Source organism: Macaca fascicularis, chromosome 3, assembly GCF_037993035.2.
Source record: "Macaca fascicularis isolate 582-1 chromosome 3, T2T-MFA8v1.1".
Taxonomy (NCBI): domain Eukaryota; kingdom Metazoa; phylum Chordata; class Mammalia; order Primates; family Cercopithecidae; genus Macaca; species Macaca fascicularis.
Genome location: NC_088377.1, coordinates 149,513,408 through 149,532,146, shown reverse-complemented (window position 1 = coordinate 149,532,146; position 18,739 = coordinate 149,513,408). Strand labels below are relative to the sequence as shown.

Below are 18,739 nucleotides of genomic sequence, written 5' to 3'. Positions count from 1 at the left end.
ACTAAATTTTCAGAGTGGTCAGTTCCATCCCTTTCTATCGACATTGTAACTTCTCAAGTTAAAACCTTCATCTTTTTTCTTTCACTTCGTTTTCCTGTGCTTTGTGTTGTCCATGTCCAGTAACTCTACCACAAGAGTTATTTTTCTAAAGCGCAATATGATCATTTCATTCATCCACTTAAATTTTTTAGTGTTCCCTTTTCATTGCAAAAAGATAAGTCCCTTAGCATGGCAACTCCTTCTTATCCAGGCCTGACCAACCTCTTCTGCCACCTGTAGCCACCTCCACCCACTGCCTGGAAAATACCTTGTTGCCCTTCTAAGATCCAGTTTGGTCCGGGTGCGGTGGCTCACACTTGGAATCCCCTCACTTTGGGAGGCCAAGGTGGGTGGATCACCTGAGGTTAGGAGTTCTAAACCAGCCTGGCCAACATAGTGAAACCCCATCTCTACTAAAAATACAAAAATTAGCTGGGCGTGGTGGCACATGCCTGTAATCCCAGCTACTCGGGAGGCTGAGACAGGAGAACTGTTTGAACCCAGGAGGCAGAGGTTGCCTTGAACTGAGATCATGCCACTGAACTCCAGCCTGGGCGACATCAAGACTCTGTCTCAAAAAAAGATCCAATTTTATGCCTTCTTCTCTGTGAAGTATTCCTAGCTTTTTTTTTTTTTCTTGGCAGTAAAATATCCATAACAGAAAGGTTACCATTTTAACCATTTTTAAATGTATAATTCAGTGGTGTCATGTATATTCACAATGTTGAGCAACCACTAAGACTGTCTATTTCCAGAACTTTTTCATCACCCCAAACAGAAATTCTGTGGCTATTGCCCCTCTGTCCAGCCCCTGGTAACTGCTAATCAACTTTGTGTCTCTGTCTACTTAACCAATTCTAGGTATTTCATACAAGTGGAATCATGTAATATTTGTCCTTTTGTGTGGCTTATTTTGCTTAACATAATGCGTTCAAGGTTCATCCATGTTGTAGCATGTATTGGCATTTCGTTCCTTTTGGTGGCTGAGTAATATTTCACAGAATATATATATCACATTTTGTTTATCTTCATCAGTTGATGGGTACATGGGTTGTTTCCGCCTTCTGGCTATTGTGAAAAATACTGCTGTGGTAAACATTCATATACAAGTGTCTGTTGGGGTTCCTGTTTTCAATTCTTCTGGGTATATACCTAATAAGGTGGAATTGCTGGATTTTCCAGCTTCTTGAGTTACTAATTTCTTCCTCTTCCTTTTCCAAAGCACATTGCATGTGACCCTACTATGGTGTTTGACATAGCATATTGCAACTTATTGACACCCATATCTGTACCTCATTGGACTGTGTATAGCATATAGACAGCATATGGGCCACTGGTTGCTACTAAGGAGGTAGTCATACATTTACTGAATAATTAAATGAACGAATGAAGGAACAAGCACTCAAACTTGCCACTCATATTACAGTGTACATGGTGACTAAATACACGAAAGTGCCTGTTTATAATAAGCTTCTAAAGAGAAACAGTTTACTTATCCAGTAGTGTGGGGAAAAGTGCCCATTTTAGAGGCTAGACACTTTCCTTGCGAGAAGAGGCTCCGTGGAACAGCTTAAATTATTTGAAATCCAGCCACAGTCTGAAATACAAACCACATGCAGTTCAAGTTTGTGGCATGCAGTTGAGTGACATTTTTACCTGAGATTAAAAAGGGCTACCAATAAAAAACATCAAATGAGATTTTTGCTCCTGCCTTTAGACATTCCGTCCAGCTGCCATGCTGATAGAACGATCGTCCGACTTTGGGAAAACCTGGGGCGTGTACAGATACTTCGCCTATGACTGTGAGGCCTCGTTTCCAGGCATTTCAACTGGCCCCATGAAAAAAGTCGATGACATAATTTGTGATTCCCGATATTCTGACATTGAACCCTCAACTGAAGGAGAGGTTTGTTTGCTTCTGTGTTTTACATTCTACTTGCAAATCTACTTTTTGATTATTGCAAAAATACCAGTTACTCTTGTTTCCATTTTTAGGTGATATTTCGTGCTTTAGATCCTGCTTTCAAAATAGAAGATCCTTATAGCCCGAGGATACAGAGTAAGTTCACTTTCAAATAAAAGTTTGTTTTTGTTTGTTGTTTTGTTTTGTTTTGTTTTGTTTTGTTTGAGATGGAGTTTTGCTCTTGTTGCCCAGGCTAGAGTGTAATGGCGCGATCTTGGCTCATCGCAACCTCCCCCTTCCGGGTTCAAGTGATTCTCCTACCTCAGCCTCCCAAGTAGCTGGGATTACAGGCATGAGCCACCACGCCCAGCTAACTTTATATTTTTAGTAGAGATGGGGTTTCTCCATGTTGGTCCGGCTGGTCTTGAACTCTCAACCTCAGGTGATCCGCCCACCTCGGCCTCCCAAAGTGCTGGGATTAGAGGCTTGAGCCACTGCACCTGGCTCAAATAAAAGTTTTTGTTTTGTTTTGTTTTTTGAGACAGAGTTTCACTGTTATTGCCCACACTGGAGTACAATGGCATGATCTCGGCTCACTGCAACCTCCATCTCCCAGGTTCAAGCAATTCTCCTGTGCCTCAGCCTCCCGAGTAGCTGGGATTACAGGTGCCCACCACCACGCCCAGCTAGTTTTTTTGTATTTTAAGTAGTGACGGGGTTTCACCATGTTGGCCAGGCTGGTCTCGGACTCCTGACCTCAGGTGATCCACCCACCTTGGCCTCCCAAAGTGCTAGGATTACAGGCGTGAGCCAACGCGCCTGGCCCAAATAAAAGTTTTGATGGTAAACAGCAACCGTGGAATAAGTCTTACTCGGAATCTAAATATTCGGTGCTAAATCTACCTTCTTCATTTTCCTTCTTTCTCTGCATTATCTGACCAGAGGGTCTTGAAATTAGCAATAATTACTCTCCACTGATAGAGAATACATTTACATCTGATATAAGATGTAAATACAATACATCCAATATAAGATTTAGAAGTTATCAAGTAATTATATTGATCATAATACCTTATTTTATTGCTCAGTACATTAATTAGGGTATATATTGGGCTTTTGTATCAAAGTGTCCCCACAAATCTAGTTGTTCAAATAAGGTGAAAGTTTCTTTCTCTCTTATGAAACCCATCAAAGAGTTTTCTAGGGAAGAAATGTAGCTCAATTGCCATAATTAAACTTACCAGATAAAAATACAGGATGATGCCCAGTTACATTTGCAGATAAATCATTCTTTTTTTAAGCATAACTATATCCCATATACCCCATGTAATATTTGTGTTTAGTACAAGTGTTTCCTGTGCAATATTTGTGGTTGGTATAACTATGTCCCATGTGATATTTGAGACACACTTTATCCTAAAAAATGATTGTTTATCTGCAATTCAAGTTGAACTGAGTGTTGTTTATATTTAACTATTTATTGTTAAATCTGGCAACCCTAGTTATAAGGCCACCCATGTTTCCAGGTTTATTCACATGGTTAGAGTTAGACCACCACCACCATGTCCTCATCTCAACTCAGGAGAAGAGGGAAGATGAGGCAAGCAAATTCCATTTAAAGAGGAGACGTAGGCCAGGTGCAGAGGCTCACTCCTGTAATCCCACCACTTTGGGAGGCCAAGGTGGGCGGATCACTTGAGGTCAGGAATTTGAGACTAGCCTGGCCAACATGGTGAAACTCTGTCTCTACTAAAAATACAAAAATTAGCTGGGTGTGGTGGCGCATGCCTGTAATCCCAGCTACTCAGGAGACTGAGGCAGGAGAATTGCTTGAACCCAGGAGGCGGAGGTTGCAGTGAGCCAACATCGTGCCACTGCACTCCAGCCTGGGTGACAGAGCAAGACTGTCTCAAAAAACAAAAAAATGAGATGTGGAAGTTGTACATGTCACTTCTGCTCACATCTCATTGGCCAGAATTAGTCACATGGCTGTACTGCAGGAGACACTGGGAAACATCTCTAGGTGGTCATGTGCTCTACTAACACTCTTGGTGAGGGCTGTTACTATCAAAGGAAGAAGGGAAGAAAGAATACTGAAGAGAAATCAGAAGTCTCTGCCATACTCGGTATACTCAATAAAATGAGGGTTGCGTTTCCATTTAATAGAAGAATAAGCTGAAGCTTATAGAGTTGGATGTTATTACATAAGGTGATATGGCTATTAAATGGCAGTCAGATCTTGAATCCATATGTTACGGTGCTCAGTTCAGACTCTTTACCACATTCAACAACTGCTCTTATTACACAATTACATTTTAATCTTCTTGGGAGGCATGTATGGTAATTAAAAGAATGGGCTCACCGGGTGCGGTGGCTCACGCCTGTAATCCCAGCACTTTGGGAGGCCGAGGCGGGTGGATCACGAGGTCAGGAGTTTGAGACCAGCCTGACCAACATGGTGAAACCCTGTCTCTACTAAAAACAGATAAGTTAGCTGGGTGTGGTGGTGCACACCTGTCACTTGAACCCGGGAGGTGGAGGTTACAGTGAGCCGAGATCACGCCATTGCACTCCAGCCTGGGTGACAGAGCTAGACTCTGTCTCCAAAAAAAAAAAAAAAGGAAAAAAGAATGGGCTTTGGAGTCACAAAGTCCTGGATTTAAATGTGTTCATAAATCATAAATGTGTTCAGTAAATCAAAGCTGTTGCTACAGTTATTGCTGTTGATGTTGCTGTCGCCATCGGCTCTGGTTTGGGTTTTGCACAGGACTAGTCCCAAATGTTGGAATGAAAGATGAGACTGCCTCTCCTGCTACTAAGGTGCAACCAGTTGAGTAGAGGCGGGGCTGATTCTTGCTGATCCCTCCCAGCTGCACAAGGCCCTATTTTTAACCAAGGCCCCAAGGAACTTCCAAACTTGAAGCATGGAAGAGTAGAGTGGAAGAAGTCCAGGGAATATTGCCAGAAAAATACTGCTTCCCCATTGAAATTAATGTTACATGTGACCCAGGCTGTCTCTGGTCTGTAATTTACTCATTCATTCTGTTGTAAAACAAATATTTAATAGATGTGTCCAGCTCTGCACCAATTTCTGAGTGAGCCATGAGGGCTTTCCTCCATGTCTCAAAATGCAGTTGTGAAAAATGTCCACATGGGCTCTGAGACAGATACCCCCTAAGTCCCTAAAAGGACTCAAGCATCTGCCCCCTTGTAAGGTGAAATTTATGGGACTTGGGGGATGTGTTGTCTTTATTATTTTGATTCTTTTGTCTTTTGTTGTTAAATGGATCGGAGAATCTTTTTCTATGTTATGGAAGCATGCATGTTAGCTGATCATGCTTTTGATTTAATTTGTAATCAAAGGAGCAAAATCTCTTTAGTTGTGTATTGTTGAGACCTCTGAGACTCACTTCAAAAGTGATTTGCCTCTTAGAATAGCAGTCAAGATGAGGCTCGCTTGTTAAATATGGCAGGAGAGAGTGGGGAGAGCGTATTTGCTCTACTGAGGTTTCCACAGAGGTCAGTTCAAGGGTTTCTAAATACTCCAGCTGCTCTTCAAGTTTATTGTTTGGCCTCTTGTCAATAGGTGCTTGTGCTCATTTTGTGCAGGAGGATTTGCGCAGGAGGAAGTGTTGGCGTTCATAACTGCCATTCATTTGGGGAGTACCACGGTTTCTCTGTTTAGTTTTTGAGTTTACAAAGAACCTAAGTTTAACACATGGACTTTCCCTTTCTACCCGCAGCCATTTCTGTAGCTTCATTGTAAGCTATGCATATATTAAAAGCATTTGAAATTGTATTTGGGCTTTGAAAGTATCTGATGCACTGGGCCACTACCATGTTGTCTTATGTTGTAAATTATAAGAATGCATAGACATAACTGACAGTAAAGAGCCATTTCAGGCTACAGAACTTGAGAGTGCAGACAGATGAATCAAACTCTGGGGATCCAGTTCAGCCTGAAGAACTTAGTAACTCATGAAAACCCTGTGGAGAAGGTTGAACGGCTCTTGGTTTGTCTAGTTACTATAGAATGTAGTTGGTAGCCCAGCGCTTATAATAAGCATAAGTCTGCAGACCTAGGAAGAAGACGGAAAGATAAAATTGATTTACAAGTAACTTGTATTTGAGAAAAAATAATTTGCCCCACATCCTAATACTAAGCTTCTTTATGCTTATGTCACTATATAACATTGAAAAATGTGGAAATGCTTTGTGAAACTGGGACAAAAAAAGTTGTGGACCGAAATGTTGCTTAAAAACTTGAAATATTCTCTCCTTGGGTTATAGTTATTCTATAGCAGTAACACTATTTTGGTAACTTGAATGTCATTTAAGTGGTGGGAAATTTCAAATAGTATTTTCCCTTCCAAAAATAGAAACAAAAATATTTCTAACTATCTTATAATAACAATGAGAATTGGAGTGCTTTGATAAATCTTTTCCCACTTGAATGGAATTTTCTGATGTTGAAACTGACACTAATTGCTGTGGGAAGCGGAGGGCATTGTGCTACTTCAAATTACTGTCTGCCCGCAGGTTCCAGCAGTCATGCAGCTGCATTCTTACAATTTATCCACTTTCACACTTCTTCCTGAACAGTTGCTCTGCAAACAGACCCATCACAAAATAGATACTCTTTTTTGTTGTTGTTCAGGCAATTCTCCTGCCTCAACCTCCAGAGTAACTGGGATTACAGATTACAATTAGCCACCACACCTGGCTAATTTTTTTTTTTGGAGACAGAGTTTTGCTCTTGTTGCCCGGGCTGGAGTGCAATGGCATGATCTCGGCTCACTGCAACCTCCGCCTCCCAGGTTCAAGCCTCAGTCTCCCTAGTAGTTGGAATTTCAGGCAGATGCCATGAGGCCCAGCTAATTTTTGTATTTTTAGTAGAGACGGGGTTTCACCATGTTGATCAAGGCTGGTTTTGAACTTCTGACCTCAGGTGATCCGCCCACCTTGGCCTCCCAAAATGCTGGGATTACAGGTGTGAGCCACCATGCCCGGCCTAATTTTTGTATTTTTGTAGAGATGGGGTTTTGCCACGTTGGCCAGGCTGGTCTCAAACTCCTGACCTCAAGTGATCCACCCGCCTTGGCCTCCCAAAGTGCTGTGATTACAGGTGTGAGCCACCATGCCAGGCCGACTTTCTTATGAAACTGATGAGAGGGCAGCAAGCTTTCCTCTTTCCAGTCATGTTATGTTAGGCTTCATTATTGGAGTCATCTAGATAATGCAAGATGGGGAACTTAAGCTATTTTCGTGTATCATGCCTTTCTCTAAAAAGAAATGATGCAAAAAACAAAAAAACAAAAAAACTTCTTGCTTGTCTGATCAGACTTTTCATCTTCTTGATGACCTTCTTAGATTTATTAAAAATTACCAACTTGAGAATCAAGTTTGTGAAACTGCATACTTTGGGAGATAACCTTCTGGATTCCAGAATGGAAATCAGAGAAAAGTATTATTATGCAGTTTATGATATGGTGGTTCGAGGAAATTGCTTCTGCTATGGTCATGCCAGTGAATGTGCCCCTGTGGATGGATTCAGTGAAGAAGTGGAAGGAATGGTGAGTAAGCCCTCTGTGCACCTTTCTCCTTCATATGGCTGGTTCTAAAATGCAAAGTCAAGCTAGTCTTACCTTAAGCCTTTTACATTTTCCGGGGGTTTTAGTTTTACAGAGTTACATTTAGCCCTTTGCACCATACAGGCTGTTGATTGTTGATTTTCTCTTTGAAGAGTTTCTTGGACACGGAGAATGTATAGACTACTCATTTCATAGACGATGAATTTTTGGAATTTGTTGCTTCAGGCTATTGCTAAAGTAGATATTTTAGTCAACAAGGATTAAAAAGTTGTCTAAATAACAATTGAGTCTGCCTTTACATTAGGGAAGATTAAAAACCACAGTTATGCTAGAAGGCATAAATTGATCTCAACCCAAAGAAACGGATTTTTTTTTTTTTTTTTTTTTTTGAGACAGAGTCTTGTTCTGTCGCTCAGACTGGAGTGCAGTGGTGCACTGCAACCTCCACCTCCTGGGTTCAAGCAGTTCTCGTGCCTCAGCCTCCCGAGTACCTGGAATTACAGGCCCACACCACCACGCCTGGCTAATTTTTGTGTTTTTAGTAGAGATGCGGTTTCACCATGTTGGCTAGGCTGATCTCAAACTCCTGGCCTCAAGTGATCCGCACACCTCAGCCTCCCAAAGTTCTGGGATTATAGGCGTCAGCCACTGCGCTGGGCCAAAACTGGATTTTTTTTTTTTTTTTTTTGAGATGACGTTTTGCTCTTGTTGCCCAGGCTGGAGTGCAATGGTGTGATCTCACCCGCAACCTCCGCCTCCCAGGTTCAAGCAATTCTCCTGCCTCAGCGTCCCAAGTAGCTGGGATTACAGGCATGCGCCACCATGCCTGGTTAATTTTGTATTTTTAGTAGAGACAGGGCTTCTCCATGTTGGTCAGGCTGGTCTCAAACTCCCGACCTCAGGTGATCCACCCACCTCGGCCTCCCAAAGTGCTGGGATTACAGACGTGAGCCAATGTGCCCTGCCTACAGCTGGAAAATTTTAACCCACACCCATGGGATATCATTTTAGAGATCAAATGGAGTTGATTTCTTTCTCTCTTTTCCTCTTAATTCCATTCTTTTCCCACTTTTATGCCACGTTTGCAACTTACATACATTTTGAAATTTGGGATTCGGGTGATTTGCCAAATGGATAGATGTGTTTAAAGTATTCTACTAGTATCTAGAAGAATTCTTATAGACCTAGAGGATTTTAAAGCCAGATGGGATTTATGAGATCACCTAGACCAACTATTGGTGATAGAGGAGCCCGAGGATTAAGTAATTTACTAGAGAGCCCTAAGTAAATGAGCAGCAGGTGGGAGCTCAAGCCTCTCCTCACTGTGCCCCAGGGTTCCTTTCACTAAGCTGTGGCCTCGCCTCATGAAGGCTATGCTTACCTGCTGTTGCCTTTTCAAAGATTGTTAGTCCTTTTCAGAGAAGGTACAGGACTGAGTGTATTCAGCCCTTTAAAAACTTCTGCCTTCCCCTTACTCCAGTTAGAACTTTTGTTGCATAACAAAAGTTGAATTTTTGACAGAGCCTGAAGGGGAGGGAGGTATTTCTCTAATCTTATTGGTCTTTCAGAGACTGCTAGGTAGATTATACTCCCTTTACAGCATAACAAATCAGCTCTGTAGCTAATGTCCTGTTACTGTCATGGGTCTCACAACATGTGCTGTTGATTCAGACACAATAGGGTCTTATGGTATGTGCTTTGGAACTGGTTTTCAGTTTATGTAAAACTACCTGGTAATAACAGGACTTTAGTCTTCTGCTAACTGCATTCCCACCAAGGTGGGTCCAGGAGGGACCTGTCTGTCCTGTTCCTGAATTCCATTCTGTAGAAACTCTTGTGAAGGTGAGATGCCCATATACATGCATATTTAGTGAACCAAAAAGCCATAATTCATTTATCATTTATATGCCTCAAGGGTGGTAAGTATGCCTTACAGTGACACAGGCAAAATCGTATATCATGGGCCCTTCATCAAGCAAATTAATATATTTCTTTTTCAAGATCTTATATCTCCTTATGTAAAAAGGAAAAAGGAAAAAATAAATATAAGTGTGATAAATGATTACTTTTTTAAATTTTACTGTCATTCAAAGAAAAATTTAAGTGCTATGCCTGAAGTAAAAGAAACTAAAATAAGCTAGCTAATAAAAACCTTTTAAAATAAATGGTTATTTGGCTTATTGGTAAATCGTGCAGTAATATAAATTGGTTTCCAGGTAGTATGTATGCATTTAGCTCTACATTATAACTTTTGTAGATTTCTATGACAATAGGTTTTTTTTAAAAAACCTCTTAAGTAACTACTTTTTTTCTTTTTTTCTTTTTTTTGATCTTAAGTAACTAATTTTGTTCATCTGGGTTCTTTTCATAGATAATAAAATACTTCTTGTGCATCCACTATGTAATAGGAACATTCTAGAAATGGGGCATGTAGCCATCAACAAGACAGACAACTCACTGCAGGGAGGGAGAAAATAAAAACAACCCTTTTCTGTGGTGAGCTAGAGATTAGTACGAAAAAGGGTTTTAAACTTTCAATTGATTATGGAGAAATGTGGCTATTCATACATCTCTTCCTTTGCTCTCTCCTGTTTTTATAACTTTCAAGGTTCATGGACACTGCATGTGCAGGCATAACACTAAGGGCTTAAATTGTGAACTCTGCATGGATTTCTACCATGATTTACCTTGGAGACCTGCTGAAGGCCGAAATAGCAACGCCTGTAAAAGTAAGTCTCTGATGAAGGAACATTTTTTTTTTTCTTTTTCTTTTTTTTTTTTTTTTAAGATGGAGTCTCTCTCTGTCACCCTGGCTGGAGTGCAGTGGCACTATCTCCGCTCACTGCAAGCTCCCTCTTCCGGGTTCATGCTATTTTCCTGCCTCAACCTCCCAAGTAGCTAGGACTACGGGTATGATGGGACATTTTAAATCTATTCAGTCTCTAGTATCCATTTCCTAATTAGAGGTACTGTAACAGTATACTGTTATGCAGAGGGAAGAAAAGTTACTGTCTTTTTTCCAGCTTCACCCTGATACTCCTAGACAACCAACAATATGCATTCAGTTAAATAATTAATATTTACTAAGCAGCTCCTACGTGTTTAACACTGACCTGAGTAGTTTGGCAGCTACAGTAGAAAACTGAGGTGCTGTCCTTGACATTGTACCTGGTTTTTTTGTTTTTGTTTTTTTTTCATTTGTTTGTTTGTTTTTGTTGCCTAGGCTGGAGTGCAGTGGCACGGTCGGCTCACTGCAACCTCTGCCTCCCGGGTTCAAGCGATTCTCCTGGAGGAGCTGAGATTACAGGCGCGTGCCACCATGCCCTGCTAATTTGTTTTGTATTTTTAGTAGAGAAGGGGTTTCATCATGTTGGTCAGGCCGGTCTTGAACTCCTGACCTCAAATGATCCACCCACCTGGGCCTCCCAAATGCTGGGATTACAAGTGTGAGCCACCACACCAGGACTTCATTTGTACCTGTTTTTAAGACAAGATGACCATGAGAGAAAATGAAAGAAAAATATGGCATGGTAGCTGATGAAGGTCTAAGAGATATGGAGTAGTGTTTTCGACCCTGTTTCTGTGCCAGCCCAGCTGCGACCTCTGGCATACCTCCCTCCATCCATCTCAGGGGTTTAATCTGGGTGGAGGTGTAGCCAGCAACACCACTGCCCCTCCCTACTCCACACACAGTGATTCTGATACATGTCCTCCCCTTGAAGAGCAGCTCTGCCTTTGCCCCCACTGAGAAGGACTATTTGAGAAGTTCAGCAACCAGTGAGAGCTGGAGTGGTCAAGGCTTTGTAGGTAAAACCCAGATGGCCCTTGATGGATACTTAACTTGGAGAAGGAAGAAAGAAAAGAAGGAAGGAAGGGAGGGAGGGAGGAGGGAGGGAAGAGAGGAAGGAAGAGGGGGGAGGGGGAGGGGAGGAAGGAGAGGAAAGAAAAGGAAAAAAGAAGAAGGCAGGTGGAAGGGAGTTCAGGTGAGAACAACAACATGAAGCACAAGGTCGCAAGGACATTCTTGAAACCATCACAGAGTCTATGCTGGGAAGGATTACTCCAAGGTTTAGTTCAACCAGTGTATTGAGAGCAGTACTCTGTTGGGTACCAAGGATGTGAGTAGATAAGACACAGTCCCTCTTCTGCAGGCTGTTGTGTTGCAGGGGGAGACAGGCAAGGTGGGAGGCTGGAGTGCAGAGCCCCAGGAGGGCCAGGCTGAGTCAAGCTTCCCTGTGCAAAGACAAGAATGGGATTGTTAAACCTGAAAGCAAGATGATTAAAGCTGGGTGGTGCCAAGATGACTCCCGAATGGGCTCACAGAGGGCAGTGCTGCACCCAGGGAGGCCAGCTAGCTGGCTGTTAAATAGACCTTCCTTCTCACTGTGTTCTGGCCTGGTGTGGTGGTGGTGGGAATATGGGAATACAGAGGAGGGACTCCATCCTCAGGCCTCACGGTCCTCGAAGCACGGAGCCCGTGGACAGGCTTTCCTAGCAGCACAGCATCTGGAAAGTCCCTTGCTGCAGTGTCCTTCCATCCAGTCCCACCCCGAGTGGACCAGAATGCGCCCTCAGTGGGACGGCAGCCATCCTCTGTCATACACGTCCAAAGGGACTTTCCCTTAGAGGTTTACATTTTTCATAGCCCATTCTCTTCCACAGAGGTCAGACAACTGTTTATTTCATAAAGCTCACATTTTTGAGGTTTTTCATCTACTTTAGGGTTTAAACAGTGTCATCAGTGGATGCGTCCTTTTTCCCCAGGAGTCCTGCCTGTTGACTGCCATTTTGTCTGAACTTAGTCCCTGGTTTCCTAAATGATATTCCTTCCTGCCACCCCCATCCTCCATTGGTCCATAGATTTAAAAGGCTTTTCTTGATGTTGCTCTTGTCACACAGAATGTAACTGCAATGAACATTCCAGCTCATGTCACTTTGACATGGCTGTTTACCTGGCCACGGGGAACGTCAGCGGAGGCGTGTGTGATGACTGTCAGCACAACACCATGGGGCGCAACTGTGAGCAATGCAAGCCGTTTTACTACCAGCACCCAGAGAGGGACATCCGAGATCCTAATTTCTGTGAACGTATGTTGGGAAATGTCACTATGTGGGACCTACTTCAGATTGCCTTCCAAATTGAATAGTCTGTAGTCTCAGAGCTCATAGTATGAGCAGCAAAACCAACATTGTTATTGTAGTTGCAGTCGAAGATGCTGGGAGTGGAATTCACTTGGTAGTTGTGCTGCTTTTAGTCGACTTTTGTGAGGTTTAGAGGTTTGAAGGGAATCTATGTATTTATACAAAGATACATTGAGTTTCCTTCTGATTTTAACCTGGTGCTTTGCATTCTTCTCAGGATGTACATGTGACCCAGCTGGCTCTCAAAATGAGGGAATTTGTGACAGCTATACTGATTTTTCTACTGGTCTCATTGCTGGCCAGTGTCGGTGCAAATTACATGTGGAAGGAGAACATTGTGATGTTTGCAAAGAAGGCTTCTATGATTTAAGTGGTGAAGATCCATTTGGTTGTAAATGTAAGTCTCTTTGCTAAAAAGTTTGGGAGTTTTCTTGTCTTTGGGATTCCCATTTTACTTTGTAATTCTAAAGCCAGATTATTATTTGAAACTCATGTGGTCTGTGTTTCTCCACTTCATTTTGTTTTAATACAGCTTGTGCTTGCAATCCTCTGGGAACGATTCCTGGAGGGAATCCTTGTGATTCCGAGACAGGTCACTGCTACTGCAAGCGTCTGGTGACAGGACAGCATTGTGACCAGTGCCTGGTAAGTAAATCCTCATTACATGGGATGGGTAGTTTGTGAGAATGACATGTTTTATTTTTTATTTTTATTTTTAATATACTTTAACTTCTAGGGTACATGTACACAACATGCAGGTTTGTTACATAGGTATACATGTGCCATGTTGGTGTGCTGCACCCATTAACTCGTCATTTACATTAGGTATTTCTCCTAATGCTATCCCTCCCACTCCCCCCACCCCACGACAGACCCCGGTGTGTGATGTTCCCCACCCTGTGTCCAAGTGTTCTCATTGTTCAATTCCCACCTAGGAGTGAGAACGTGCAGTGTTTGGTTTTCTGTCCTTGGGATAGTTTGCTCAGAATGATGATTTCCAGCTTCATCCATGTCCCTACAAAGGACATGAACTCATCCTTTTTTATGGCTGCATAGAATTACATGGTGTATATGTGCCACATTTTCTTAATCCAGTCTGTCATTGATGGACATTTGGTTTGGCTCCAAGTCTTTGCTATTGTGAATAGTGCCACAATAAACATACGTGTGCATGTGTCTTTATAGCAGCATGATTTATAATCCTTTGGGTATATACCCAGTAATGGGATGGCTGGGTCAAATGGTATTTCTAGTTCTAGATCCTTGAGGAATCACCACATTGTCTTCCACAATGGTTGAACTAATTTACACTCCCACCAACAGTGTAAAAGTGTTCCTATTTCTCCACATCCTCTCCAGCACCTGTTGGTTCATGACTTTTTAATGATCGCCATTCTAACTGGTGTGAGATGGTATCTCATTGTGGTTTTGATTTGCATTTCTCTGATGGCCAGTGATGATGAGCATTTTTTCATGTGTCTGTTGGCTGCATAAATGTCTTCTTTTGAGAAGTGTTCGTGTCCTTTGCCCACTTTTTGATGGGGTTGTTTTTTTTTTTTTCTTGTAAATTTGTTTGTTTTTTGTAGATTCTGGATATTAGCCCTTTGTCAGACGGGTAGATTTAAAAAATTTTCTCCCATTCTGTAGTTTGCCTGCTCACTCTGATGGTAGTTTCTTTCGTTGTGCAGAATCTCTTTAGTTTAATTAGATCCCATTTGTCAATTTTGGCTTTTGTTGGCATTGCTTTTGGTGTTTTAGTCATGAAGTCCTTGCCTATGCCTATGTCCCCAGTGGTATTGCCTAGGTTTTCTTCCAGGGTTTTTATGGATTTAAGTCTTACATTTAAGTCTTTAATCCATCTTGAATTAATTTTTATATAAGGTGTAAGGAAGGGATCCAGTTTCAGCTTTCTACATATGGCTAGCCAGTTTTCCCAGCACCATTTATTAAATAGGGAATCCGTTCTCCATTTCTTGTTTTTGTCAGGTTTGTCAAAGATCAGATGCTTGTAGATGTGTGGTATTTCTGAGGGTTCTGTTCTGTTCCATTGGTCTATATTTCGGTTTTGGTACCAGTACTTTGCTGTTTTGGTTACTGTAGCCTTGTAGTATAGTTTGAAGTCAGGCAGCATGATGCCTCCAGCTTTGTTCTTTTGGCTTAGGATTGTCTTGGCAATGTGGGCTCTTTTTTGGTTCCATATGAACTTTAAAGTAGTTTTTTCCAATTCTGTGAAGAAAGTCATTGGTAGCTTGATGGGGATGGCATTGAATCTATAAATTACCTTGGGCATGGAATGTTCTGCCATTTGTTTGTGTCCTCTTATTTTGTTGAGCAGTGGTTTGTAGTTCTCCTTGAAGAGGTCCTTCACATCCTTTGTAAGTTGGATTCCTAGGTATTTTATTCTCTTTGAAGCAATAGTGAATGGGAGTTCACTCACGATTTTGCCTCTGTTTGTCTGTTACTGGTGTATAGGAATGTTTGTGATTTTTGCACATTGATTTTTGTATACGGAGACTTTGCTGAAGTTGCTTATCAGCTTAAGGAGATTTTAGGTTGGGACGATGGGGTTTTCTAAATATACAATCATGTCATCTGCAAACAGGGACAATTTGACTTCTTCTTTTCCTAATTGAATACCTTTTATTTCTTTCTCCTGCCTGATTGCCCTAGCCAAAACTTCCAACACTGCATTGAATAGGAGTGGTGAGAGAAGGCATCCCTGTCTTGTGCCAGTTTTCAAAGGGAATGCTTCCAGTTTTTGCCCGTTCAGTATGATATTGGCTGTGGGTTTGTCATAAATCGCTCTTATTATTTTGAGAAACATCCCATCAATATCTAGTTTATTGAGAGTTTTTAGCATGAGGGGCTGTTGAATTTTGTCAAAGGCCTTTTCTGCATCTATTGAGATAATCATGTGGTGTTTGTCTTTGGTTCTGTTTGTACGATGGATTACGTTTATTGATTTGCTTTTTGATATGCTGTTGAATTCAGTTTGCCAGTATTTTATTGAGGATTCTCGCATCAATGTTCATCAGGGATATTGGTCTAAAATTCTCCTTTTTTTGTTGTGTGTCTGTCAGGCTTTTGTATCAGGATGATGCTGGCCTCATAAAATGAGTTAGGGAGGATTCCCTCTTTTTCTATTGATTGGAATAGTTTCAGAAGGAATGGTACCAGCTCCTCTTTGTACCTCTGGTAGAATTCGGCTGTGAATCCATCTGGTCCTGGATTTTTTCGTTGGTAGGCTATTAATTATTGCCTCAATTTCAGAGCCTGCTATTGGTCTATTCAGGGATTCAACTCCTTCCTGGTTTAGTCTTGGGAGAGTGTATGTGTCCAGGAATTTATCCATTTCTTCTAGATTTTCTAGTTTATGTGCATAGAGGTGTTTATAGTATTCTCTGATGGTAGTTTGTATTTCTGTGGGGTCGGTGGTGATATCCCCTTTATCACTTTTTATTGCATCTATTTCATTCTTTTCTCTTTTCTTCTTTATTAGTCTTGCTAGCAGTCTATCAATTTTGTTGATCTTTTCAAAAAACCAGCTCCTGGATTCATTGATTTTTTGAAGGGTTTTTTGGTGTCTGTATCTTCTTCAGTTCTGCTCTGATTATCTTAGTTGTTTCTTGCCTTCTGCTAGCTTTTGAATGTGTTTGCTCTTGCTTCTCTAGTTCTTTTAATTGTGATGTTTGGGTGTCGATTTTAGATCTTTCCTGCTTTCTCTTGTGGGCATTTAGTGTTATAAGTTTCCCTCTATACACTGCTTTACATGTGTCCCAGAGATTCTGGTATGTTCTGTCTTTGTTCTCATTGGTTTCAAAGAACATCTTTATTTCTGCCTTCATTTGGTTATTTACACAGTAGTCATTCAGGAGCAGGTTGTTCAGTTTCCATGTAGTTGAGCGGTTTTGATTGAGTTTCTTAGTCCCGAGTTCTAGTTTGATTGCACTGTGGTCTGAGAGACAGTTTGTTATAATTTCTGTTCTTTTACATTTGCTGAGGAGTGCTGTACTTCCAACTATGTGTTCAATTTTGGAATAAGTGCGATGTGGTGCTGAGAAGAATGTATATTCTGTTGATTTGGGGTGGAGAGTTCTGTAGATGTCTATTAGGGCTGCTTGATGCAGAGCTGAGTTCAATTCCTGGATATCGTTGTTAACTTTCTGTCTAGTTGATCTGTCTAATGTTGACAGTGGGGTGTTAAAATCTCCCATTATTATTTGGTGGGAGTCTAAGTCTCTTTGTAGGTCTCTAAGGACTTGCTTTATGAATCTGGGTGCTCCTGTATTGGGTGCATATATATTTAGCATAGTTAGCTTTTCTTGGTGAAATGATCCCTTTACCATTATGTAATGGCCTTCTTTGTCTCTTTTGATCTTTGTTAGTTTAAAGTCTGTTTTATCAGAGACTAGGATTGCAACCCCTGCTTTTTTTTTTGTTTTCCATTTGCTTGGTAGATCTTCTTCCGTCCCTTTATTTTGAACCTATGTGTATCTCTGCACATGAGATGGGTCTCCTGAATACAGCACACTGATGGGTCCTGACTTTATCCAATTTGCCAGTCTGTGTCTTTTAACTGGAGCATTTAGCCCATTTACATTTAAGGTTAATATTGTTATGTGTGAATTTGATCCTGTCATTATGATGTTAGCTGGTTATTTTGCTTGTTAGTTGATGCAGTTTGTTCCTAGCATCAATGGCCTTTACAATTTGTCATGTTTTCTCAGTGGCTGGTACCGGTTGTTCCTTTCCATGTTTAGTGCCTCCTTCAGGAGCTCTTGTAAGGCAGGCCTAGTGGTGACATAATCTCTCAGCATTTGCTTGTCTGTAAAGGATTTTATTTCTCCTTCACCTGTGAAGCTTAGTTTCGCTGGATATGAAATTCTGGGTTGAAAATTCTTTTCTTTAAGAATGTTGAATATTAGCCCCCACTCTCTTCTGGCTTGTAGAGTTCTGCCGAGAGATCTGCTGTTAGTCTGATGGGGTTCCCTTTGTGGGTAACCCAACCTTTCTCTCTGGCTGCCCTGAACGTTTTTTCCTTCATTTCAACTTTGGTGAATCTGACAATTATGTGTCTTGGAGTTGCTTTTCTCGAGGAGTATCTCTGTGGTGTTGTCTGTATTTCCTGAATTTGAATGTTGGCCTGCCTTACTAGGTTGGGGAAGTTCTCCTGGATAAATCCTGAAGAGTGTTTTCCAACTTGGTTCCATTCTCCCCATCACTTTCAGGTACACCAATCAAATGTAGATTTGGTCTTTTCACATAGTCCCATATTTCTTGGAGGCTTTGTTCATTTCTTTTTACTCTTTTTCCTCATTTGATCGCTTCATTTCATTCATTTGATCTTCAGTCACTGATATCCTTTCTTCCACTTGATCGAATCAGCTGCTGAAGCTTGTGCATGCGTCACGTAGTTCTCGTGCCATGGTTTTCAGCTCCATCATGTCATTTAAGGTCTTCTCCGCGCTGTTTATTCTAGTTAACCATTCATCTAATCTTTTCTCAAGGTTTTTAGCTTCTTTGCGATGGATTCAAACATCCTCCTTTAGCTCGGAGAAGTTTGTTATTACCGACCTTCTGAGGCCTACTTCTGTCAACTCGTCAAAGTCATTCTCTGTCCAGCTTTGTTCCGTTGCTGGCGAGGAGCTGCGTTCCTTTAGAGAAGAAGAGGCACTCTGATTTTTAGAATTTTCAGCTTTTCTGCTCTGGTTTCTCCCCATTTTTTTATCTACCTTTCGTCTTTGATGATGGTGACATACAGATGAGGTTTTGGTGTGGATGTCCTTTCTGTTCATTAGTTTTCCTTTTAACAGTCAGGACCCTCAGCTGCAGGTCTGCTGGAGTTTGCTGGAGGTCCACTTCAGACCCTGTTTGCCTGGGTATCACCAGCGGAGGCTGCAGAATAGCAAATGTTGCTGCCTGAAGATTTCTCTGGAAGCTTTGTCTCAGAGGGGCACCCGGCTGTATGAGGTATCAGTCAGCCCCTACTGGGAGGTGTCTCCCAGTTAGGCTACTCAGGGGTCAGGGACCCACTTGAGGAGACAGTCTGTGCATTCTCAGATCT

The 18,739-nt window shown here is 41.6% G+C and overlaps 1 protein-coding gene across 2 annotated transcripts in view; it reads left to right on the top strand.

Annotated features, from left to right (window-relative positions):
- The window catches only part of LAMB1 (laminin subunit beta 1), an 89,384-nt gene that overhangs the window by 14,582 nt on the left and 56,063 nt on the right, over positions 1-18,739 (top strand). For both annotated transcript variants that reach the window (XM_005550509.5, XM_074035803.1), the window contains exons 6-12: positions 1,757-1,945; positions 2,035-2,098; positions 7,313-7,515; positions 10,142-10,262; positions 12,433-12,621; positions 12,893-13,072; positions 13,208-13,320. In XM_005550509.5, coding sequence (XP_005550566.3) covers positions 1,757-1,945; positions 2,035-2,098; positions 7,313-7,515; positions 10,142-10,262; positions 12,433-12,621; positions 12,893-13,072; positions 13,208-13,320 — 1,059 coding nt within the window. The remainder of the gene's footprint in view (positions 1-1,756; positions 1,946-2,034; positions 2,099-7,312; positions 7,516-10,141; positions 10,263-12,432; positions 12,622-12,892; positions 13,073-13,207; positions 13,321-18,739) is intronic.